The sequence below is a fragment of the Rattus rattus genome, chromosome 8, assembly GCF_011064425.1.
Source record: "Rattus rattus isolate New Zealand chromosome 8, Rrattus_CSIRO_v1, whole genome shotgun sequence".
NCBI lineage: Eukaryota > Metazoa > Chordata > Mammalia > Rodentia > Muridae > Rattus > Rattus rattus.
In genome coordinates this window covers 100,427,938-100,452,772 of record NC_046161.1, presented here as the reverse complement: position 1 = coordinate 100,452,772, position 24,835 = coordinate 100,427,938, and the positions used below count along the sequence as shown (strand labels likewise).

The 24,835-nt window shown below is 45.3% G+C and overlaps 1 protein-coding gene across 1 annotated transcript; it reads right to left on the bottom strand.

Annotated features, from left to right (window-relative positions):
- Positions 1–2,220: 2,220 nt before the first annotated feature.
- Spink8 (serine peptidase inhibitor Kazal type 8 (putative)) lies at positions 2,221–13,604 on the bottom strand. Its single transcript, XM_032910462.1, has 6 exons — positions 13,484–13,604; positions 10,640–10,716; positions 8,469–8,524; positions 6,910–7,031; positions 4,102–4,144; positions 2,221–2,476 (listed from the first exon to the last, which is right to left on the bottom strand). Exons 2-6 carry the CDS (start codon positions 10,704–10,706, stop codon positions 2,459–2,461), a joined length of 306 nt encoding a protein of 101 aa, XP_032766353.1. The 5' UTR covers positions 10,707–10,716; positions 13,484–13,604; the 3' UTR covers positions 2,221–2,458.
- Between the last annotated feature and the right edge of the window lie 11,231 nt (positions 13,605–24,835).

The window sequence follows — 24,835 nt, the reverse complement described above, 5'->3', positions numbered from 1 at the left end:
TCACAGAACATATGGATAGTCTCTATATAGTATGGTGATTTGTTGTGATGATGTACAGTCTGTAGTCCAACTCCCCAACAGTGGTCATCTGTGAATGGAAGTCCAAGGATCTAGTAACTGCTCAGTCCCACAAAGGCTAGTAAATTCCAACAGATGTGCTGGAAAGTAAATGCAAGCAGACGAAGAAGAGTGAATCTTCCAACGTCCATATGTAGGTCTGAGCAGAAAGTATGGCCCAGATTAAAGATGTGTACCACCACGCCTGGATCTGGGACTTGTTTTGTCCCAGGCTAACCTTGAACCCAGAGACCTCCTTGCCTTAGTCTCCTGGGATTCATAGCCACTGTGCCTCAAGATCTCCAGGCCAAGATCCAGGTCAGAAACTTGTGTCTCCCAGCCTCAAGATCTAGATCACAGGTGAGCCTTCCAATTCTGGGTTGTAGTTCATTCCAGAGATAGTTCGGTGGTTAGGAGGACCTCCTGCTTTTGCAGTGGACCTGGGTTTGATTCCCACTGTCCACATGGCGGCTCACAACTGCCCCTGCAAGTTTATGTAAAACCTACTGATACTGATTGCTCGTATGTAAATGTGCAGGGCTAAACACTTGGGAGTGAATACGCTATCAGAGAGCTTCTGCCTAGAGAAAACTGATTCTCTCAGCAGGCATTGATTATCTGTAGCTCTTAATCTTGGTGGGGAGGGCGTGTCGGAGGGAGCTTAAAAAATTTCTTCCATCTGTGTCGGCATGTCAGTTGATATCATTTTGCAGGTCTTGTTTAGGAAACCATGTTTCCTGGGGTGCGGTTTCCCTGACGTGGCTGGGAGACATTATCTTGCAGCAGGCATCCTGGTCCTCTGGCTCTTAATAATATTTGCAATCCCTGGACCTGATTTACAGGACCAGGCATGCGTTTCCTCCTATGAAGCAGGCCTCAAATCCAATCAGAACGCAGATGGTAACTCCCATCTGCCTGTACCACTATCACACCCTTGGGGCATGTCGTGCCATGCCAGTCATTACTGGGTTCGCAGGGTTCACGGCTGGGTAAGACTGTTGATGACTTCCCTGCCCCTAGCAATGCAGTTCTCAAGCATTTTTCTTGTTGTATTGTTGGTTCTGTGCAGTTTGGGGAGCCCTGTACATCCTGGGCAATTGCTCTACCAGAGAACGGCATGTGCAGGCTGTTTCTGAACTCACCGAAGCCTAGGTATGCCATGAATTTGCAGTCCTTCCATCTGACTTGTCATGTCGGTCTCTCATGTACCTGGGTTTGCAGACCTGCTTCATCTGGTCCTGCTTAAGTTTGTTTTGAGTTTTGTTTTAAGTTTGTATTATTAACAGGAATTACCCCCAATATTATACTTAACAATTTTTCTTTCAATAAAACTCCGTATTCCAAGCTGGAGACATGGCTCAGTGGTTAAGAGCACTGACTGCTCTTCCAGAGGTCCTGAGTTCAATTCCCAGCAACCACATGGTGGCTCACAACCATCTGTAATGGGATCTGATGCTCTTCTGTGTGTCTGAAGAGAGTTATGTACTCACATACATTAAATAAATAAATAAATCTTAAAAAAAAATCTTTGGAGCTAGAGAGGTGGCTTAGCAGTTATGGGCATTGCTGTTCTTACAGAGGATTGAGGTTTGATTCTTAGCATCCATGCGGTGACTCTCACCACCTATAGCTCCACTCCTGAGAATTTGACACCTTCCTCTAGCTTCTGCAGTATTGCGAATGCTTGTGGTACACAGATGCACATTACACAGTACCCTTTTATGGTGCGGTTGTTATGAGACATGCTGAGAGCTATACTGCTCACAGGATACATAGCAAACTCAATTAGGACCAAAGCCCTCAGCTTGTAAACATTGCTGCTACTTCCCACATTTTACATTTCATTGGTCATTTGGTCACAATTTATGTGAAAATATAGAGGAATGGGAACATTGAGTTTCTGGTATATTGAAAAGGTTCTTGTCAGGTGATGGTGGTGGTGATGCACACCCTTGATCCCAACACTCAGGAGTCAGAGGTAGTTAGATCTTTTGTGTTCAAGTCCAGCCTGGTTTACACAGTGAGTTCTAGGACAGCCAGGGCCACACAGAGAAGCCCTGTCTCAAACAAACAAACAGACAGACAGACAGACAAACAAACCCTACCCTCTCCCCTGCAAAAAGAAAAGGTTCTTATTAACGGAGAAAATGTTTACCAGCCAAGTTTATGCTGAGAATCATTTATTGAAGAAACAAATCAATGAATTTGATCCAAGTATCTTCTACTACCAAAGTGTTCTCTCAAGGAGCTGCTCTCTTTCAACACTCCCCAAGGCTTCTTGCACACTAGTGCACTCTACCACTGAACTCCAGATCCTGTCTCCCGAATTGGGTATCTTCGAAGAGTCAATCATGCTCCATGTGGCTCTCCGGGAACTCAGTAACTTTTATTTTTGTCCAAACTAATTGGAGGAGGTTTCCTGTAAGAGAAACGTTTGTTTAGAAGAGTTGAAGTCAGTGAGAGTAAGAGAGAAGCCAATGCATTGGTAACCACACTACCCACAATCCGGCGGGAAGGTGCTGAGCACCAAACTGAGGCGGACTACAGACATTCTGATCTCATTGCAGGATAAAAAGAAAGCAGAGTAGATGTGGGCAGAGAGGCAAGCAAAGGGTGTGCTGCCTGTGTGATTCTGAGGACTCCACTCCAGCAGAACAGGTGGAAAGTAGAAGCATTAGATTAGAGGCGTGTGGCACACCAGGCTAGAACAAGAGCTGGATGAAGAACGGAATGGGAAACTCATGTCCACATTCAAAGTTCAGCCCTATCGATTTTCCAGCTCAGCGTTTGAAGTAAGTCACATGGTCGCTCCAGACCTCTGCTCCTTTGAATATGAGATGTAACTAAGAGCTCTGACTTTAAAGATCTGTGAGGGATTGGGAGAGAAGACAACAGTAAAGGGGGTGAAACTAGGCAGGAACGGGGCTGGGGATAAGCAATACGGAGCAGCCCTCCTGTTACATGATACAGATGGGGGCCCTGTGCAAGGCTGTGGGGAGGAACGACCACTCATTCAGTCTCCTTTGCTTCACTCCATGATAAACACTGCCATAGACATGTGTGTCACTCTGCAAAGCTGAGAATGTATCTTTACAGTTTTCAAGGTTTGGAAATACTGGTCCATAAGATACATATGTACTTAATTTGTTACATTGTCTAAAACTTGGTTGTTTTCCACAGTGACTTTAAGTTCTCCCTCCTTCCAGCCATTGAGACACTTCTGTCCTCTTGTCTTCCTCCACCAGCACTGGATACTTACCAGCCTTTCCTAGTATAGCTGGTAAATTATTGTTTCAATTCGAATCTGTCCAAAAGCATTTGACCCGGCTTTACATGTTAATTAGATCATGAACAAGACCAAGAGCACATCCTGTTCCTGATTCTTGTTTTAGAAACAAGGACTTACAGTGGAGGCAAGGCCAGCCTCAAAATTACAATCCTGCTGTAGCCTCCTAAGTGCTAGCATTTCAGATCTGACTTTTCTCTTTCTTCTGTAAAACTAGTCTTTGCCTATTTTTCTGTCAGTTTTTCTGAATATTAAAATGCAAGTGCGTGGCTTTAGTCCAGCAATCTGGAAGCAGAGGCAAGGCCAGTGGTTCTCTGTGGGTTCAAGGTCAACCAGGTTTACATAGAGAGTTCCAGGACAGCCAGGGATACACTCTGTCTTAAAACACACACACACACACACACACACACACACACACACACACACACACACACACACACACACAGGATAGGGGGGAAGAAGAGATACATGTTCTTGGTTTCTGCCTGAGATATGGGAGGTGGGGATGATGACATTGCCTGCAGGTTCTTCCAGATGTCTACTAACTCACGTGCAGTTATTTCCGTACCAGAGATCAGGCAGAAGCTGCAATAATCATAGGAATAAAATATTTTCTAACACAGTTTAAGAGAATGCTAACATAGTCTTAGTGTTTAACTCGAAATTTAGGAGAATGGATTGTCACCCTGTTGAGTCATAATAATGTTTATTTCTTGCTTTACTTTTAAAAAGGAAAAAGGAAAATAGACTTTACTTACACATGGCCCATCATGCGCTTTAATTATAGTTCTGTCTTCAAATCTGGAAAAAAATTATGAAATTGTTGTTTTTATTTTTATTTTTATTTTTTATTTTTGAGACAAGGTTACTCTGTATAACAGCCTTGGCTGTCCTGAAACTCAATCTGTAGATCAGGCTGTCCTGGAACTCAGAGTAGCCTACCTCTGTCTCCCGAGTGCTAGGACCAAAGGTGTGCACTACCACTAGCTGGCTTGAAATGATTATCTTTGCTTTGTAGTATGCCATAAGCCACGACTACCAATTCTTTCTTGGTAGTCTTCAACAACATTAAGAAAGAAGTATTTTGTTAATAACACTGGAAAATATGCATATGATGCATTTATTTTATATGTATGTGTGGTTTGCTTGTATGCATGTATGTGTACCCATTGAGGTTAGAAGAGGGCAGCTTACAACAGCCTGTAATTCTAGCTCCAGGGGATCCAATGACCTCTTCTGGCTTCCACAGGCTACTGTATTTACATGTGCTATGCGTGTACACATTCAGAGACCTGCCTGCCTCTGCCTCCCAAATGCTGGGATTAAAGGTGTGCATTACCAACACCAGATGAATATACTTATAATTATTCCTGGTTTTGTTTGTTTGTTTGTTTTAGATGGATGTATTGTGCAGCTTTGTCAGGCTTAGACCTTGCTTTGTAGACCAGGCTGGCTTCCAGCTCACAAACATCTGCCTCTGTCTGTCTCCTGAGTGCTGGGAACACAGATGTACACCATAATTATTTTTGAATTGTTGGAGATATTGAACACAGGGCCTCACCTATAACAAGAAAGAATTCTACCCCTGAGCTATAGTCCAGCTCAAGGAAACAATCTATGTTTATATGTTTACTTTATATGTTTACTTAGCCTCTCTCTCTCTCTCTCTCTCTCTCTCTCTCTGTGTGTGTGTGTGTGTGTGTGTGTGTGTGTGTGTTGTATACGTGTGCTGTCTACTCATGTGTGTGCAGGTACCTGTTTCCCTGTGTACATGTAGATACCCTGATATTCCTTCCTTCACCTTGTTTTCTTGAGATAGGGTCTCTCACTGATCCCAGATTTAGGCTGATGCTAACAAACCACAGTAGTCCTCCTGCCTCTGCTCCTGGCACTGGGGTCACAAGCAAGCAGCCATGCCTGCCTTCCTCAAGTGACCGTTGGGAATTTGAACTCTGTTCTTCATATTGGTGTCACAAACACGGTCCCACTGAGCCATCTCCCCAATCCCTAATTTTTTGAATATAGTAAAAGTGAGTTTGTATGTAGCAATGCCTCTTGGTCTGTTGTGCTGTGAGCATCCGCTGCTACTGAAGGCAATTATCCATGCCAGTCACTGAGGCTGACAGAAAAATTCACCTCACAGCTGGACATGGCAGTACAGGCCTTTAATCCCAGCACTCAGGAGGCAGAGGCAGGAGGATCTCGATGAGTTCAAGGCCAGCCTGGTCTACAAAGTGAGTCCAAGACAGCCAAGGCTGGTTACACTGAGAAATCCTGTCTTGAAAAACAAAACAAAATCACCTCACAACTCTTATGGGCTCTAGTGTAAGTTTTAGCATTTTTTTGAGACTTATTTATTTCATGTATGTGGGTACACTATAGCTGTCTTCACACACACCAGAAGCAGGCATCGGATCCCATTACAGATGGTTGTGAGCCACCATGTGGTTGCTGGGAATTGAACTCAGGACCTCTGGAAGAGCAGTCGGTGCTCTTAACCACTGAGCCATCTCTCCAGCCCAAGTTTTAGTATTTGTACAACCAAGAACACCAAACAAAGTTCATTCTTACTTGACCAAGAAGATTATTCTTTTTCTTAAAGAAGATGAAGCTGAGGGAGGGAGGGATGTTTGACTTAGCCATATGTGATAGACAGACTTCTGTGCCTTGGATCAGAGAGTTGGGCATTTAGCAGTTGTTTACAAAAGCTAAATGTCACAGGCCCCAAACTAAACCAAACAAACATCAAAACAAACAAACAAACTAAACCCCACAAACTATGTGGGAGAATAATCTCCATTTAAAGACCAATAAACCATTAGTTGGGCAAACCTATCACCCAGCTTCCCCCTCCTCCCCATCCTCTTCCTCCTCTTCCTCCGTTCCATTCCTCCATTTATGCCCGTCCCCCCCTCCTCTTTTTTTTTTTTTTTTTTGGTTCTTTTTTTTTCGGAGCTGGGGACCGAACCCAGGGCCTTGCGCTTGCTAAGCAAGCGCTCTACCACTGAGCTAAATCCCCAACCCCCCCTCCTCTTTAAGATGTGTTTTAATTACATATTTTGTGTTCATGCATGAGCATGTGCTTGTGTACATGTGTGTGGCATGGTGTGCACGTGGAGGTCAGAGGACAACTTTTGGAGTTTAGGGCTGTCCAACCGTGTGAGTCCCTAGGATGAAACACCAAGTCATCAGGCTTGGTATCAAGGGCCTTTACCTCCCGAGCCATCTCACCACCCCCACTCCCACCTCCCCGAGCCATCTCGCCCGCCCATCTCCGCTTCAGTAGACTGTTCTAGAGCCTGGTGAACCAACTGGGCTATGGTCACGTGCTCTGAATGCTGTGCCTGCTTGCTCTGGCGTTCCCTCCGTTGGTCACTGTCCATGCCAGACTCTGCACCCTGACCTCTGTGACTTTCTGTTTCTGCATGATTGGAACAGGATCCCATTCAGCTTTGGGGAGCAAGAGGAGAGAAATGGAAGGGAAGAAATGGAAAAGCAATGGAAGGGTGTGTGAAGGAAAGGCGTAATGGGGTTGGCTGAGGCAAGGAATAATAAAATGAACTCACAGAATTTCGGAGCAGAGATGGCACTCGCCGTTGTAGGTAACCTGGTTACTGCCACATATCGGCTCACTGAGCTTGAAGTAGGTAAGTATCCAGCACATCTGTACATTCTTCACGCACAGGGCCTGAAGCGAGACACAGAGCACTGCTTCCTTTGTCTCCCCTCCCGGGCCCTCTGGCCCCTGTTGGTGGTAACGGGGGATGGAGTAAGGCACACTAGACCAGGAGCTCAGAAGACGGACTTCAGATCCTGCCCATCTATCCTGCTCCTTACCATTGTTACCCACGTAGCTCTCATAGATGCTCTGTGCACTTCCTAGTCTCCCACCTCTTCCTTCTCAGAAAGAAAGCCTCTGGTCTACAAATCACAAGGTGTCAATGTCACAGTATAGAAAGTGAAAGCTGGCAAATGTCTTTCCAAACGGGCATCTCCGGAGCTGGGGAGATGGCTCAGCATCCGTTGCTCTTCCAGAGGACTGGAGTTCGGCTCCCCGCTCCCATGCCAGATGGCTCACAACTGCCTGTAACTCCAGCTCCAGGGGACCTCTGGCTTCCGTGGGACCTGTTTACATGTGCTGTGCACGCATATAGACCCACATAAATTAGATTTTTAAGAAAAAAGGAAAGGAATTTCTAAAAATTTGAGGGAGTTCCTTCTTTTAATTTTCTTTTTCTTGTTTCCTTTTCTACTTTTTTTCTCTGTGTGGCCCTGGCTGTCCTGGAACTCACTCTGTAGACCAGGCTGGTCTCTAACTCAGAGATCTACCTGCCTCTGCCTCCCCTGTGCTGGGATTAAAGGTGTGCCCACCACCCAGCTCATTTACCACTTTTTTTTTCCAGAGCTGAGGACTGAACCCAGGGCCTTGCGCTTGCTAGGCAAGTGCTCTACCACTGAGCTAAACCCCCAGCCCCTACCACTTTTTGATATTTCTACTTTTTTTTTTGTTTTTTGTTACTCGATTTTTATTGTTTTTTTGTTTTGTTTTTTGTTTTGTTTGTTTTTGAGACAGAGTCTCTCTATGTCCTGGAACTTACTATGTAGATTAGGCTGGCCTTAGACTCACATAGAACGTTCTACCTGTGTCTCCCCAGTGCTAGAACTGACATAAGACATCATGCCTGGCAAAAATTGGCATTTCTTATAAGCATTGGTGAATGACTGACAGACTGTACTGTCTTAAATAGCAGAACACTCACACTTACCACAACACAGTTAAGAGGAAAGGTTGACAGAATGCATCTTGGGGTTTGGGTGTGAGAGTGACAGATAAATATCCTCGGTATCACCGTGGAAATAATGTCCACACCAGCATGGGCCCAACTTGAATTTGAGCCATGACCTCCGCATGCATCTAATGGTGGTCCTTACAGGTAGCTTGCAGATTGGAGTAGTGAGTCGGGAAGCTCCAAGGGGCAAGCAAATGAGCCGGGCTTGCTTGGACTCTCTTACGATCATGATATTCCCAAGCAAGTCACTCCTGCTCCCCACCTCCCAGAAGGCCCTGGGAGGGAAGCTGGCTCTCTCTCTGTTCCTGTTCTCGGAACCTAGGAATAGAGCTCACCTTTGTCTCTTTCAGAAGCTCCTCCGTCGTGTGAAAGCCCATAGGAAGGGAGAAATCTGGAAGACAGAAGCATACGCAGAGGAGTAACTGCCCTGTCTATGACCTCAGGGGAAAGGCTGGGAGAAGGGGGCCCTGCTTGTCATTCAGGAGCATCCCATCCCATCATTAGAGCCCAGGGTTCCTTCTTAGCACAAACTGACCTCTACAGGAACAAACAGGAGTGAGAGAGAGATCTGGTCCATCCACTTCATGGGGAAATAACGTAAAAAATTCATAGGTTTTAACTTTTCGTCATGTTTAAAATTCTTTTTTAAAGAATGGTATATATCGTTTTATGAAGTGATGGGTTTCACCAAGACACGTTTACATAATTATGAGCTATTTTTTGAGGCTGCAGAGGTGGCTCAGCAGTTAAGAGCACTTAACTGTTCTTACAGAAGACCCAGGTTCAGTTCCCAGCATGCAAACAATGGCTCACAACCACCCAGAACCCCAGAGCCTTTTTCTTGCCTCTGAAAGCAATGAACAAATGGTGACAGTTCACAAGCATGGTCCACATATGGGCATGCCAGCAAAACACTCGTGCACATAAGATAAACCTTAAAGGAGAGTTTGTTGGTAATATTCCTCCCTGTACCTTCCACATCCTCTCTCTTTTCTTCTCTCCCCTGACAACTAGTCCCTTTTATTCTGCTAGATAGCCTGCCCCACCACCCTTCTTTAAGGTCCTATGTAGCCTAGGCTGGCTTTGAGATTACAGTATAAGTCCAGGATGACCTTGAACTCCCGAGCCTGCTGCCTCTACCTCCTGAGTGCTAGCATTACAGATGTGTGTCTCTGTGTCCAGTTGTGTGGCACCAGGGATGGAGCCCAGGGCTTTGTGCATGCTAGGCAAGCTCTCTACTGAGCCACCCTCAACCATCCCTGCCACTCGTTATTTGTGTTAGTTGGTTAAGAACATATATTTTAGGTTATAAATTATCTGTAATACTAATACTGAGACACCTTAATGGATGTTGAGTTTCACTAGTCTACATGTAATTATGGAAGAGTCAGACATAATTAATTATAGTTGAGTCATATAACTTCAAGTAATTGAAAAACAGGGTCTCTCTACATAGCCCTGGCTGTCCTGGAACTCACTGTATAGACCAGGCCGGTCTCAAGCTTCAATTCACAGAGATCTGACTGCTTCTGCCTCCTGAGTGTTGGGATTAAAGGTGTGGAGCACCACTCCCTGACCTCTTCACACTCTTAACGTACTTTCCTTTTGAGTCACCTATGAAATTATTTATTTATACTTGGCATGGGTCATGGTATCACTGTATCTTCCACCATTGGTGTGTCCTACTGAGTGGGGACATTACTGCCATGTGCGGTATCTAGCTTAGTGCACAGCACACAGTATATATGTAATAAGTTAGTGCTGGGCCCTGAGAAACCTGGGATGGTATTAAAAGTCTTGGGAGGAATATGGATGATGTCTTACAGTAGTTTTAGCGGTTACTAAGCAAACATTCGGTCAGACTTGAAAAAAATAATTCCCATTGATAACCAATGTTCCGTTTCAGACAAGACATCTGTCAAATGGGCCACATGGATAGCTGCCACTGATGCAGCAAATGCTGAGAAAAAAAAATGTATAAATGAAAAAGAATGTGTGGGGCCCCCAGAGCCTCTATGGTTAACTGCGGATGCTGCATTTGCCAAACACCGTCAGTCATTAGCCAGAATAGAGTCTCCTTCTACACAGCCTGCAGAAGTTCCCTTGGGACTTGAGATATGTACAGAAAAACACTGTGGAAATGACTGCTTCTTGGTGTGTGTCCTCTTGATAAACTAGTGTTTCAGAAAACCAGTGGCTCTGGATTGGAAAGGCTGGGACCCAGCTCCCAGATTTGATACCAGTGACACCGTGTGAATCTTTTCTCTCTGCAGATTTCTGCTTCTTCTGCGAGATGAGGAATTAAGGATCAAATAAATCTAAATGATGACTGGGGATATAGCTAAATGGTACAATGCTTAGCTGGAATGAATGAATAAAGTATTCAATCTCCAGCACCGTGAACGAATGAATGAACAAATGAATCTAATGGCATTTACACCTCTAATATCCCCATAGATTAGATACATTGCAGAAAATGTGGATAGAGCAAGAGCTCGTAACTCACCAACTGCAAAGGAAGTCCACACTGAGATGGCTAGAACAAGGACGGCAACCGAGAAGGTCACCTTCATGGTGACAGATCTGTGGAAGGAAGCAGTTATTTGCCCTCCGGCCTGTGTTCAGCTGTGGAAGACACTCCTGACTGAAAGTGCCTCAGCTCAGTGTTAAAGACATCAGTGAATGCTATCAGCCCTCCCTGGGAGGAGAGCAGCTCCTTTATCTCCCCTGGTTCGCTAGGGTAGAGAAAAGTAACCTTTCCTGTTCTTCCCCACCCGCTCCGTTCTCTGGGGGAGAAATTCCTTCTGTGAGAACCATCCGCAGAATCAATGTTCCTGCAACAGAAATGACGTTGTTCTCTTCAGTGATTTTCCTAACCCCTACCTGAGAGCAAACCACAGAAGCTAAGAAGCAAGGTTAATACATTTAGAACCTTTCCCAGAACTCTGGATTTTGATGGATTAGGCCTTTGTTTTAATGTTGGCAGGTGATGCTGTCTGTCTGCTGAGTTTCACAGCCTGAATGGTACTTCCATCATGGACTCAGTTGTGCTAAGGCCTCAGGGCCTGCTAAGTCTGGAGTCCTCTCACAGTGGTTTGATAGGAGTGCTCCCCTCAGGCTCCTGTATTTGAATGCTCAGCCATCAGCGAGATCGGCATTACTTGAGAGAGATGAAGAGGTGTGGCCTTAAAGGAGGAAGGGGTTTTGGGGTTTTGAAAGCCCAAGTGAGGCCCAGCGTTGCCCTCTTTCTGCTGCCAGAACCCGGTGTAGAACGTTCATCTACTTCTCCAGCACCGTGTCTTCCTGCCGCCATGCTTCCCCACGATGAGAATGAACTGACCTGTAAGCAAGCCCAACTAAATGTTTTCTAAGAGTTGCCTTGGTCATCCTGTCTTTTCACAGCAGCAGAACAGTGAACAGGACAGTGTTCTTGGGAATGCTTTCACGGGACAGCGCAACCATGATTCAGTCACTCACTCCATTGTATGGCTACTGGATGTCACTTTGTCCTGATTTTGCCATTCTTCCTGGTCACTCTCCCCACTTTTTTTTATGTGCCCCGGAATCATATCTCCAAGCCACTACTGTGGCTTTTGTTCGTTGGTTTTCTTTGAGACAGGGTCTCACTCTAGCCCAGGCTGCCCTTGTAGTTCAGGCTGACACTCCTGCCTCAGTGTGGGATCACGACGTGCATCCGATCTCCAGATCTTCTCACGCCAGCTTTTCCTACGTCTCCACAGCAGTTTATCTGATCAAATTCTTTAAGGCCAGCTCTGTGTGTGAGCGCAGGTCCATGTTTTGTGCTTTCTGTGGTTTTAGGCTTTCCCTAGTGATCTGTGAAGGCAACAACTTACCAAACAGCTTTTCCTTTTTTTTGTTTTTCCATTCTCAATGGTGCTTTAAAAGGACGTGTGCAGAATAGGTACCTAGAGGAGCAGCCTAGTTTCTCTGTCGATTCCGTATTGGTTAAAATGAATGACGGAGGACTTTAGGGAAGAGGAATTCTAAAGAACAGGGAAGACCGTTACTAGTGTTCAGCGTTGGCCGACTGTAACCCGTATGTGGCAAAAGCACTGAGAGGCACAAAGGGGACAGCCACCTCCTCCTACCCAAATGGATTCATACACTAAGTCTATAAATAACCGTTTCCTGCTGGGAGCCTGTCAACAATGACATTCTAACACAACATGGCGTTCTGTGCAGAGCAGTGGCCTCCTTAGGAATGTGCCTGCTCTGTGACGCTGAGCCCCTGACCCGGGAGCACACAAGCAGGAGTGCCTTCCCCTTCCCCGTGGTGGTGACAACTGGGTCCCCACCCCTCAGTCACTCCAAAAGGGAGGAAGGGGATGAAACCCCATCAACAGTGAGGATAAGAGTAGTGGAGCAGGGGTTGGGGATTTAGCTCAGTGGTAGAGCGCTTGCCTAGGAAGCGCATGGCCCTGGGTTCGATCCCCAGCTCCGGAAAAAAAAAGAACCAAAAAAAAAAAAAAAAGTAGTGGAGCAGAAACAGTCATTCCTGTATGATGCCATACGGAGTAAGGAGAGCGTGGTTGCAGTGGACAGACGGACAGACTCCGTGGAATCTAAATTAAAAGACCTTTTTTTCTTTTTTGTTAAGTTGAACTTTTATGAAACTTATTTCTGAGGGAAATTCTTAGTGTTCTGAAGCCCCTTTGGTATCAGAGGAGGCTGAAAACTGTTTTCAGTCCTCACGTACTGTTAAGTGAGGGGGTCACAGTCAGCCCAGAGGGAGAGAACTGTGGAGAAAGTGACATCACCGCGAAGGCCCAGCTGTCTGGAGCTGACGACAAGGACTCAGACACAGCTCCTGATCTTGGGAAGAGACACTCAGCCCCGTTGCTTCTGGCCAAATAAGGAATGTGCCATTGTACCCAGCTATGACTTTTTATAGATTATTAAAGCTACATGTCTCATCGTTTAGCAGCAAAAGAAAGAAAAATATTTTTAAAGCAAAATGAATAAGATATCAGAAAAGGTTAATAATATTTGTGAAGTAGAAGGAAAAGTGCCAAGAGATTTCCAATAAATGTTTTAAAGTTGAAGCCACCTCTAGTGTGGGACCTGAAAGTCAACAGATAGTAAGGGACAGAATTTCGGACACTCACTGCCGCGCCCTTAAGCTTTGGTAACATATCACTTTGTGTTACTAGTAACCGATGAAATTTCCCTAGAAAGTCAGAGAATTGGTAGCGAGAGCTCACTTGCAGGATGGAAACGGCTACAGTGCAATCTGTCTGGGTAATTTCAGCCCCTGACTTTCCCTGAATAAAACTAAATAATAAAACACTCTTTCATTCTCAGAAAACTACAAGTTGGTTATGCATGTTACCTGCTGTGTCTCCCACAGTTGCTCCGAGGAACTGGCTGGCTGGAAGAGTCAAGCTGGCTGAAATAGGAAGACTGAGAGGAGGCGGGGCTGTCTCAGGACAGCGCCTGGAAGCAGTGAGCTTGAAGTTCAAAAGAATAAATTCCAGTCAGGGCTGCAGTGGCTCAGGCCTTTGGTCTCAGCACTCAAGGAAGAGGCAGGCAGATCTTTGGGTGTTTGAGGGCATCCAGCCTGGTCTGCAGAGCAAGTTCCAAGGTTACATATGCCATACTGAGGTTTTCATCTCAAAAAAAAAAAAAAAAAAAAAAAGGGAAATACAGTTCAGATTATGAATTCCATGCTCCCTGTGTCTGAGAGTTCACATTCCAGCATTCTGGGGATGGTGTGTATTGTCCACTGCCACTGGACAGCTAGCTAACTCCTCTTCCCAAATTCACTATCATCTGCTATTTGCCACCAAACAGGGCATACTTGATTTCCTTTTGTTTTCTAAAACAGGGTTTCCTGTGCCTGGGTTAGATGATGAGGATATCCTTGAAATGATGTACCTTCTAAGTACACAACCCTGCCACACTGATGATTGATGATTGATTGATTGATGATTGATTGATTTAGTTTGTTTTTTTTTCTTTTAAGATTTATTTATTTATTATATAAAAGTACAGTGTAGCTGTCCTCAGACACACCAGAAGAGGGCATCAGATCCCATTACAGATGGTCGTGAGCCATCATGTGGTTGCTGGGAATTGAACTCAGGACCTTTAGGGAGAGCAGTCAGTGCTCTTAACCACTGAGCCACCTCTCCAGCCCTGTTTTAGGTTTGTTTTTTGTTTTAAGCAGGTGGATTTATGTGAGTTGGATTCCAGCCTGGTCTACACAGTGAGTTCCAAGACAGCCAGGGCTACACAGAGAAACCTTCTCTCAAAAGGAAACCACGGGGTTGGGGATTTAGCTCAGTGGTAGAGCGCTTACAGGGAGAAGGCCCTGGGTTTGGTCCCCAGCTCTAAAAAGAAAGAAAAAAAAAAAAAAAAAAAAGGAAACCACCACAACGGTTTGGGGGTTGGGGTTATAGCTCAGTGGTAGAGCGTTTACCTAGGAAGAACAAGGCCCTGGGTTCGGTCCCAAGCTCCAAAAAAAAAAAAAAGAAAAAATTAAAAAAAAAAAAAAAAGAATTGATTTTATTTCTACGTGTCTACCTGTCTCAAATGTACCGGTATCATGGAGGCCAGAAGAAGGCGCTGGATCCCCTGGAGCTGTAGCTACAGGTGCTTGTGAGCTAGGAACTGGGGGCAGGCACCGACTGAACTTATGTCCTCTGGAAGAGCAGGAAGCTCCCCATCTGATGAGCCACCTTTCTGGTTTCAGGTTTTTGAGACTCACTCTGTAACCCAAGCCTCCCTATGCAGCTAGAATTCTCTCCTCCTTCTGCCTCCCAAGTGCTGGGATTACAGGCGTGAGCTATTATAGTCTTGCCCGACAATTATGTTCAGAATAGCTTCAGACACTTGCACACCATATTAATCATGACACATGTGTGTGTAGTTAAGTTTTTTTTTTTTTTCTTTTCTTTTTTTCGTAGCTGGGGACCGAACCCAGGGCCTCTACCACTGAGCTAAGTCCCCAACCCTAAGTATTTTATCCAGAGTCAGAACTAGCTTCTCATCTTTTGGAGAGGAGGGAGGAGGTTTTGAGAGAAGGTCTGATTCAGCCCAGTCAAGTCTGAAGCTTGTATATTTGCCTTATTGAAACATTTACTTATAACATTTCTATAACTGTCTAATAGAATCAGAGTGTGTGTGTGTGTATGTGTATACACATGCACTCGTGCTGCAAGTGTGGATGCATGTCTGTGACTAGCTGTGTAAATGGATGCCTGAGGGTCAAAATTCAGTTGTTACTCCTCAGACATTGTCCATCTTGTTTGTTTTTTTTTTTTTTTTTTTCAAAATTCTTTTTTTTGGGGACCAGACAGGTTACTTCCTCAGCAACATTGCTAAATCCCCAACCCTTGTTTCGTTTTTTAAAGACTTATGTGGGGGTTTTTAGTTAGTAACTTGCCTAAGCACAAGGCCCTGGGTCGGTCCCCAGTCAAAAAAAAAAAGAAAAAAAAAAAAAAAAAAAAAAGACTTATGTGTTTTTGTTGTATGTGTATGAGTGAATCGTCTGCATGTGTGTATAATCACTCGGTGCGTACAGTCCCGGATGCTAGAGAAGCATATTGGATTCCTTGGAGCTGACTTACAACCGGATGTGAGCTGCCGTGTAGGTTCGAGGCACCATCCCAGGTCCTCTGAAAGAGCAGGAAGTGTTCTTGATCACAGAGATAGTCATCCCTTCCCCCCAACCCCCCATCTTGTTTTTTAAGACCTTGTCTTTCTTCACTGGCCTGGAGCTTGCCAAGTAGAATAGGCCAGAAGTCTGCCTCCCCCAGGGCCAGCACTGCGAATTCACTCTCTTCATACCTCTGTTGGTTCTGTATCCTTAAACAGCAAGCCCTTTGCTGACTGAGCTAACTCCTCGGCCCTCTCTTTTATTGGTTGCTTTGTTGAGAAAGGCTCTCATCTGGTTCAAGCTGGCCTTGAAGCCTCTATGAAGCTGAGGATGACCTACTGCCTCTACCTCCCAGATGTTAGAACCACCGTTCGGGGGTTTATTTGTTTGTTTTGTTTTCCAGACAGAGATTTCTCTGTGTAGCCCTGGCTGTCCTAGACTTGCTTTGTAGACCAGGCTGGCCTCAAACTCACAGAGATCCACCTGCCTCTGCCTCCCAAGTGCTGGGCTGAAGATGGTTTAGGGTTTGTTGTTGTTGTTGTTGTTGTTTTAAGACAGAGTATCTCTGTGTAGCCTTGACTGTCCTCTCCCTCTTCCTCTCCTTCCCTGTGTCCCTCCCTTTTCCTCTATAGATCAGGCTGGCCTCGAACTCATATCTGCCTGCCTCTGCCTCCCAAGTGCTGGGTTCAAAGGCATATGCCATCATGGCCCTGCTGATATTCAGTTTTTAAGAGCACACATTGCTCCTGTAATGAACCTGGCTTCAGTTTCCAGAACCCACATGAGCTCACAACCCTTCTAACTCTAGCTCCAGGAGATCCTATGCCCTCTCTGGCCTCTGTGGGCACCTGGAATGCATGTGTCACACAGACATACATGTGGACAAGGACTCACAAAGTAAAAAAAAAAATTTTTTTAAAGTTAGCTCTGGCTGTTAGGGTGGCTCAGAGAGTGAAGGTGTTTATCTTGTAAGCCTGGTGACTTGAATTCCATCTCCATAGTCCCCATGAAGTAGGAGAGAAGCAACTCCACAAGGCTGTCTTTGGACCTCCCCAGACCAAAACAACAACAACAACAACAACCAACGACAACAAAAACCAAAACACCCACACACTGTCTCCTTTTACACAATTATAAAAAAAGCTAAGTCTGGCAAGGTGGCTCAGTGGATAAACCAGGCTTGACAACCTGAGTTCAATGCCCGAGGAGAAAAGTACCTGCCACGGTGGAGGAGAGAACTTGCCTCCGCGGGTGCATTCTGCCTCACATCCAATGCTCACCCAATAGTAAATAAATAAATGTGATAATGAAAAAAGTGTAATGTTCCCCTTTTCCCATTTATCTGTGTGTTCAGTCAATGGGAGAAAGGGCAGCGCATGCCTGGAGGCGCAGGTTACAGGGAACTTACCAGGGTCACCTTCACTGGTTTCATAAGGAAGCAACAATAAGAACTTGCTTAGCTTATTGCAATGCAAGCAGACTCTAACAAGGGCAGCATAAAGAGAGCTGAGGGGAACCTTTGTTCTGGAACAGGAATGGTATCATACATATTTATGGCATGTTTTAGAAATATTTAAAAAGTAAAATTTTACGTGACTGTGAAGCTGTTACTCAAATTTAATGTTTTTATGGAAAAAAATCATGTTAAATTATCCAAATATGTGGGGCTGGAGAGATGGCTCAGCGGTTAAGAGCACTGACTGCTCTCCCAGAGGTCCTGAGTTCAATTCCCAGCAACCACATGGTGGCTCACAACCATCTGTAATAGGATCCAATGCCCTCATCTGGTGTGTCTGAAGACAGCTACAGTGTACTCACATACGTAAAATAAATAAATCTTTTTTTAAAAAGTTATCCAAATACTTAGGTTATACACTTACCAAGAACCAAGAAAACTGCTAGGCAGTGGTGGTGCAGGCTTTTAATCCCTGCACGTGGGAGGCAGAGGCGGGTGGATCTCTGAGTTTGAGGCCAACCTGGTCTACAGACCAGGACAGTCAGGGATACACAGAATAACACTGACTCAACAAGCAATCAAGAAAAAGAATCAAAGAAATCAGACCTGATACTGCTTTGATGTTTTCTAATCCAAATCACTCATTTGATATGGGAAGAAAAAGAGACTCTGATGATAGTGGCATCTAACTGACCATCCCTTTCTCTTGGGAGAGTCACCAAGTACTCACAGGAAAGATTCTAAAGTGATGTCTTAGAAACGGAACACTGGTGGAGGGCAATTGTTGACTATTGTGGTGTTCTGAATGAGAATGTCTCCGACAGGGTCGGCTGTTTGTACTTGGTCCCCAGTCAGTGGTCCTTTTTGTGTAGGTCTCTCTTGAAGGTGGGAGAGGAGAAAGTGTGTCACTGGACAACTCAAGGCCACACAGCCTTTCCAGTCCTTTATTTTCTCTGCCTCCCTGCTGCTTACAGAATTGTGAGCTTTGTGCTCCGGCTTCCATGCCTGCTGTTCCCGTCCTGACAGCCTCTTATCCCTCTGGAATCACATGCTTTTTTTTTTTTTTTTTTTTTTTTTTTTTTTTTTTTGGAGCTGGGGACTGAACCCAGGGCCTTGTGCTTGCTGGGCAAGCGCTCTACCACTGCGCTAAATCCCCAACCCCAATCACATGTTTTCTCCTCTGCCTTGGTCATGGTGTTTTATCACAGCCTGAAAAGGAACTAAAGCCAACCCCATTGTCATAGCTCTTCTGTATCTGAGAGTCCCAATCATATTCTTAGCTATTTTAGGGGCTGCACAGTGTAAGAAAGTTTACTAGTGGTGATTGTCAGTTAACCTGATAGGATCTGGGATTTCCTGTGAGACAAGCCTCCAGGCACACTTGTGAGGGGTTATCTCAATTAGGTCAAGGACATGGGACGACCTCTTTTTGTTCTTGTCTGTTTTGTGGGGTTTTTTTTTGAGACATGTTTTTTCTATGTAGCCTTAGCGATCCCGGAACTCACTCTGTAGAAGAGGGTGGCCTTGGAATTCAGGATCCACCTGTCTCTGTCTCTCTAGTTCTCTAGTGCTAGGATTAAAGGTATTTGCCTCGGGGCTGGGGATTTAGCTCAGCGGTAGAGTGCTTACCTAGGAAGCGCAAGGCCCTGGGTTCGGTCCCCAGCTCAGAAAAAAGAACCAAAAAAAAAAAAAAAAAAAAAAAAAAAAGGTATTTGCCTCCACAAAGGATTAAACGCTTCTTTAAATTTCTTGTGTCAGGGTTTTGATCATAGTGACCGAAAAAGTAACTAAGATAAATGATACATCGTGTTATAACTTTAATTTTTTTCAGTGTCTACTTTTAATGATGGTCCTTAAACACTTTAACCTCCCTTCTAGCCCATCACACACCAGAGGTAGTGGAAAAGAAAGGATGTGGGGGGAAGTGGACCTGTTTAGAAATGGTTCTTTGTTTCAAATTCCATCTGCGGTGTCAGGAAATCTACAGTTCAGTTCACACGTCACAGTTCGATCTACTTGAAAACACTTCACAGATACACCAGCAGTCCACTTTGGTAGTGTCAGGATAGCAACAGCGGTGGCGTGACCTAGCAGGGACAGCCGGGCCTCAGTCAAACCAGCAAGAGTCAGCAGGAGGGACCAGAGCCAACAGTAATGACAGGGAAAGTTCTCAGCTGTGCCTCTCAGTAGAGTGAAGATCAGCGAAGATGTAAGACCAACAAGCAAGCAAGCAAGCAAGCTAGGCTCAGGCTTGGTCACTGTCCGTGAAGTCCTATTTAAACTCCCTCCAAACATCATGTGTCCTCCATGGGTCTTGCTCAAACACCCACTGTAAGGTAGACCAATACATGTGTGTCATTAGCGAAGACACCACGTGTCCTCTCATGTGCTTGCTCTAGCAGAACATCCTCTCTCCTGCGTCTGCTTCAGTAAAACACTCCTTCACGTGTCTGCTTTAGCAGACCACCACCCAACGCAAATGACTTTCTAAAGAGCCCTTAAGTTTTCACTTTCTCGTGGCTTATTTTTTATTCATTTATTATGTTTAATTATGTGTATACGTTTATGGGGGGGTATGGTTCCATGAATGCAAGTACCCACAGAGACAAGAAGAGAGTGTCGGAACTCCAGGTTCCGACCAGCTGCCTGGTGTAGGTACTGGGAACCCAACTCCTTCATCCTGTCTGCTGAAGGGTTAAATTTTTTTTTTTTTTACTTTTCTATTTTTCAGGGCTGGGGACCAAACCCAGGACCTTGCGCTTCCTAGGCAAGCGCTCTACCACTGAGCCAAATCCCCGGGTTAAATATTTTTAATTGAGCTACTTTCCTTCTTATATTTTCTTAAATAAACAGTTTGATAATAATTACAGATTCTCTTGCAATTATCACAATTAGAAGGAATAATACGCATAACCCCACATAGGGTTTACTGTGCTTCCCCACATGTTCGTCCTGGAAACAGGTATAACGTTACAAACATCACAAGAAACCGGAACGCATATATCGAAGGTGTTTAACAGCTCATCAAATGTCCACCCACCCCCAGCCCTGGCTTTTTATTTATTTATCTATTTATCTTTCTATTTATTCATCTATTTATTTAGAGACAGGTTTTCACCATATAACTCTGGCTAGCCTGGAATTTGCTAAAAGTAGATCAGGCTAGCTTTGAACCCACGTGCCTCTGCCTCTCAAGTGCTGAGGTAAAAAGTTTGTGTCACCTGGCTAGCATTTTCATTTTTAGATCATGCTCACCTCCTAATTCACTGTTCAGACAGTGGCTTAGCAGTGGTGGTCTTTGTGTGTGTTTATGTGTGTGTGTGTGTGTGTGTGTGTGTGTGTGTGTGTGTGTGTGTGTGTATGTGTGTGTTAAGAGGAACAGCAAGAAACAACTCCTAGCTTCCCAGAAGCTGTAGAGGATCAATGTGAATGACTTTCTCTTCTAGGAAAATGGTCATTGCTTTTGCTCTTCCTTGTGATCAGCAGGAAAGAACACATTCTTCCAGTGGGTAACTGCTCAGAGGCTGCCTACCTGCTCTATCAGCAAACACAGGTGCACAGAGCCATCGGGAAATAGCCACAGGCCAGGGTTTGCTGGCTGACTTCCCCCTGGCGTGACCTAGGCTGCTTTTACAGTAGTAAAACATAGGGTGCAATAGACCCAATGGCCCCTTTCTTCAAATGGCTTCATTTGCCAGAATGAAGCATGGCTGCTTTATAATGCTTTGATCCTTCAAGGCAATCCTTGGCTGACTCACCATGATGAATCTTACTTCACAAGTCATTTGCCAGAATCTGTCTCTGCCACTGCCCTGTATGCCTGCCATAACTTTATATCACAGACCAGGAAAATGACACTGGAGGGAATTCACAGAACCACTGAACTACACAGGATGGGTCTGGGCTATTTACCTCAGGTTTCGGTGTCTCCCAGGTTATTGTGAAAGTTATAAGTGACTTGGTTTTTTAATCACCATGGCATCAGAGGGAGCTCATCCAGCTGTACTCAACAGTTCTAGGATTGTTCCTTTCCCTGTAAGTCCCGCTAGGCAAAGACTAGGTAATAAATGCTTTCTATCCCTGCAATGGTCTGCTCTCAAGAACATACAAATCCCATTCTAACAATGGGCTCTGTGCGGAAGACCTGATCCATATCAAAATTGCATAGAGGATCATGTTTTTCTGCCTGGTGGCTGGCATAAGGTTTCTGCACTCTGTTGCTTCTGTCTGTAGATCATGAATGCCGTGAGCATCACCACCTGTAGAGCCCCACTCCTAGGAACAGTCGGGTGTGCTTGCCACTGACATCAATCCTGTGGTTCAAGACCCCTGAGTGGCAAGGCCAGCCTTGTTTCTGGTTTTAGCAAGTGCTCCTTGCTTCTGACCATGAACTGTGACCTCTGGGGTCCTGTTAGATGGAGTCCTCTCATCTCACTGGTACCCAGGGATCCCGGCTTCTTAGTAGCTCTGTTGCCCTCACCTGAAGAATACAGAACCCTCTCAAGGATGCTCCACTTACTTTAAGAGTGCATTCCAGGGCTAGAGAGATGGCCCAGTGGTTAAGAGCCCCGACTGCTTTTCCAAAGGTCCTGAGTTCAATTCCCAGCAACCACATGGTGGCTCACAACCATCTGTAATGGGATCCGATGCCCTCTTCTGGTGTGTCTGAAGACAGCTACAGTGTACTTATATATAATAAATGAATAAATCTTAAAAAAAAAAAAAGAGTGCATTCCAACTGGGTGAGGAGATGCGCTGGAGGCAGAGGCAGGCAAATCTCTGAGTTAGAGGCCAGCCTGGACTACAGAGCAAGTTCCAAGATAACCAGGGCTACGCAGAGAAACCCTGTCTCGAATACCAAAAATAAATAAATAAATAAATAAATAAGTAAATAAATGTAAAACCCAACAGACGAGTTAATGCTACCGGAGGATATGAAGGAGATTCATGGTTTCCCTCCATCTTAGAACAACATCGTCATTGATTCCCTCTGTATCTAGGTAGGATCACACTGAGGGCCAACATCCATGGGCTGCCACTCACACCAAGTCCTGGGGTGTGCCTCTGGCACTGACGCGTTATGGACTAACCGTATCCTCATTTTTGTTTTCCATCCGATGTGGTGAGCTCCGAGACCACAGTAGTCTCCTGGGTCAGTGGGAGACAGATGTGATATGTTGGTTCACTGGAGAACTTAGTAGTTACTTCTGATCAGTAACAGTCCCTCCGTGGACATGGAAAACAGCAACTCGAGGTAACCGATCTCAGATTCTAAGTGATCCAGTAAGAGCCACATGGCCCCGGGTGGGAGGGCAGCAGAGGGACAGCAGATTCCTTCTGACAGGCTCTAGTAATTACACCTTAGATACGATATAGACTTGCTCTTATTTTGTGAGTTCGTAGTTATTTTTGTAAGCTAACCAGCATAAATTTTTAGTGTGTGTGTGTGTGTGTGTGTGTGTGTGTGTGTGTGTGTTCACATGTACCTGTGTCAAGTATACATGTACCAGAGGAAGCCAGAGGTCAATATTGAGGATCTTCTTTAGTCATTCCCTGCCTTACCTTTTGACACAGGATCCCACTGACCTCCGAGCTAGCAGTCTGATTCAGCTGGCCTAACCAGACCGACAGGCCGGGAATCTTCCTCCTCCTCCACCTCCTCGGTGCTAGAATGGACATGGTAGACACTGGTGATTGAACGTAGGTAGGTCCTTTATGCTTGGACAGCAAGAGCTTTATGTTCTGAGGCACTATTCCCTTTCCTTTTTCTTAAACTATAAACTATAAACTCTCAGCAGGATTTTCGCTTTCCAGACAAGCAGAATGTATTTCTGAAATACAGTTCTTTCAAAACTACGGCGAAGACTTAGCTGTGATTTTGAACACAAAATTTACGAAGGGGGCATAAGAGTTTGAGAGCAACCGATACCCAGATGTGATAGGTAGATGGCGCGGGCCTGTAATCCCAGCAGCTGGGAGGCGAAAGCAGGAGGATCAGGCGCTCAAGGTTACCTCTGGCTACTTAGCAAGTTCAAGTCCTGCCTGAGCTACATTGAGACCCTGTGTCAAAAAACAAAACAAAAATCAGAGATTGGTTCATCTCGTGATAATTTATCAGTTACATATGACTGCATTCAAACTGCCCTGCAAAACTTCGACGTTTTAAAAAAACCCATCTACCTCATGTTCCGGGGGTGGGGGTGTGGGGGTGTGTGAGTGTTTTGGCCTTGGCTCAGCTGTTGTAATCGGTTTCAGATTTAGCGCCATCTCGGCTGCAGTTAATGCCTACATCTGCCACCAGGTGGCAGGTCACTCGGGTGTTACCCCTCTGGATGGGCTCCTTGTGTGCTTGGGGGAGGAAGATTAGTAAGGAAGGTCAGGCTTCTCTGTCATCAAACTAGCCTAGGATCGTCCACTTGCCTAAACGCAGTCCCCAGAGACAGGAAGCTGGCCTATCCTCTGGAGGCGTATGTTCCAAGAAGGCGGGACCACATTTGCTGCTTTGTGTTAGCGCAAGAAAAGTCACAGGAGCAGACCTGACTAAAGACGTAAGTGGATTGGGGTGCAGTTCTGTACTGGAGGGAGTGCTTAGCGTGCATAAGTCCAGTCACTAGCCCAGGAAGTAGGGTGTGCAGGGTATGCGGAGCTGTAAAGTAGGGAGGAAGGAGGAGTAGGCCTAGTCTGAATGGGAGGGGCTACAGGGTCTCACTGGAGAGCTGCTCTTTCAAAACATGCCAGGCACATTTTTAGGGGCTCACTTGTAATCTCTGCCCTGGAGATTTGTGGATTCCTGATGCTTGCTGGACAGCTGGCCTAGCCCAATCATTGAACACCAGACCAATAAGAATGGGGGACTGGGGGTTGGGGATTTAGCTCAGCGGTAGAGCACTTGCCCTAGCAAGCGCAAGGCCCTGGGTTCGGGTCCCCAGCTCGAAAAAAAAAAACAAAAAACAAAAAACACACACAAAAAAAAAAGAATGAGAGACTGGGGGCTGGAGAGATGGCTCAGTGGTTAAGAGCACTGAGTGCTCTCCCAGAGGTCCTGAGTTCAATTCCCAGCAACCACATGGTGGCTCACAACCATCTGTAATGGGATCTGATGCCCTCTTCTGGTGTGTCTGAAGACAGCTACAGTGTACTCATACATAAAATAAATAATTAAAAAACAAAGAATGAGAGACTGTCTCAAAATAAGGTAGACAGCACCTGAGTAACAACACCCGAGGCTGTCCCCCCGGACTCCATACTCCATACTCAAACATGAACTTAGAAAATAAGAGGAACGCTTACAAAGAGCCATGGATGCTTGCATTTTTTTTTTTTTTTGGTTCTTTTTTTTTTTTTTGGAGCTTGGGCCCGAACCCCGGGCCTTGCGCTTCCTAGGCAAGCGCCCTCCCACTGAGCTAAATCCCCAACCCCGGATGCTTGCATTTTTACGACCTCTTCCAAGTTTGTCTTTTTCTTTCTCCCACTTGTAACAACTTCAGTTTGTATTGTGTGCCTATAATTCAACCCTCCACTAATGTTCATATGTGCCCTTCCGATAACCGAGTCAACAAAGCTAGTTGTCACACAGTCACTTTAGAAAACACCCAGGGAGCTTCCTCTTTAACATGACAGTCTTATCA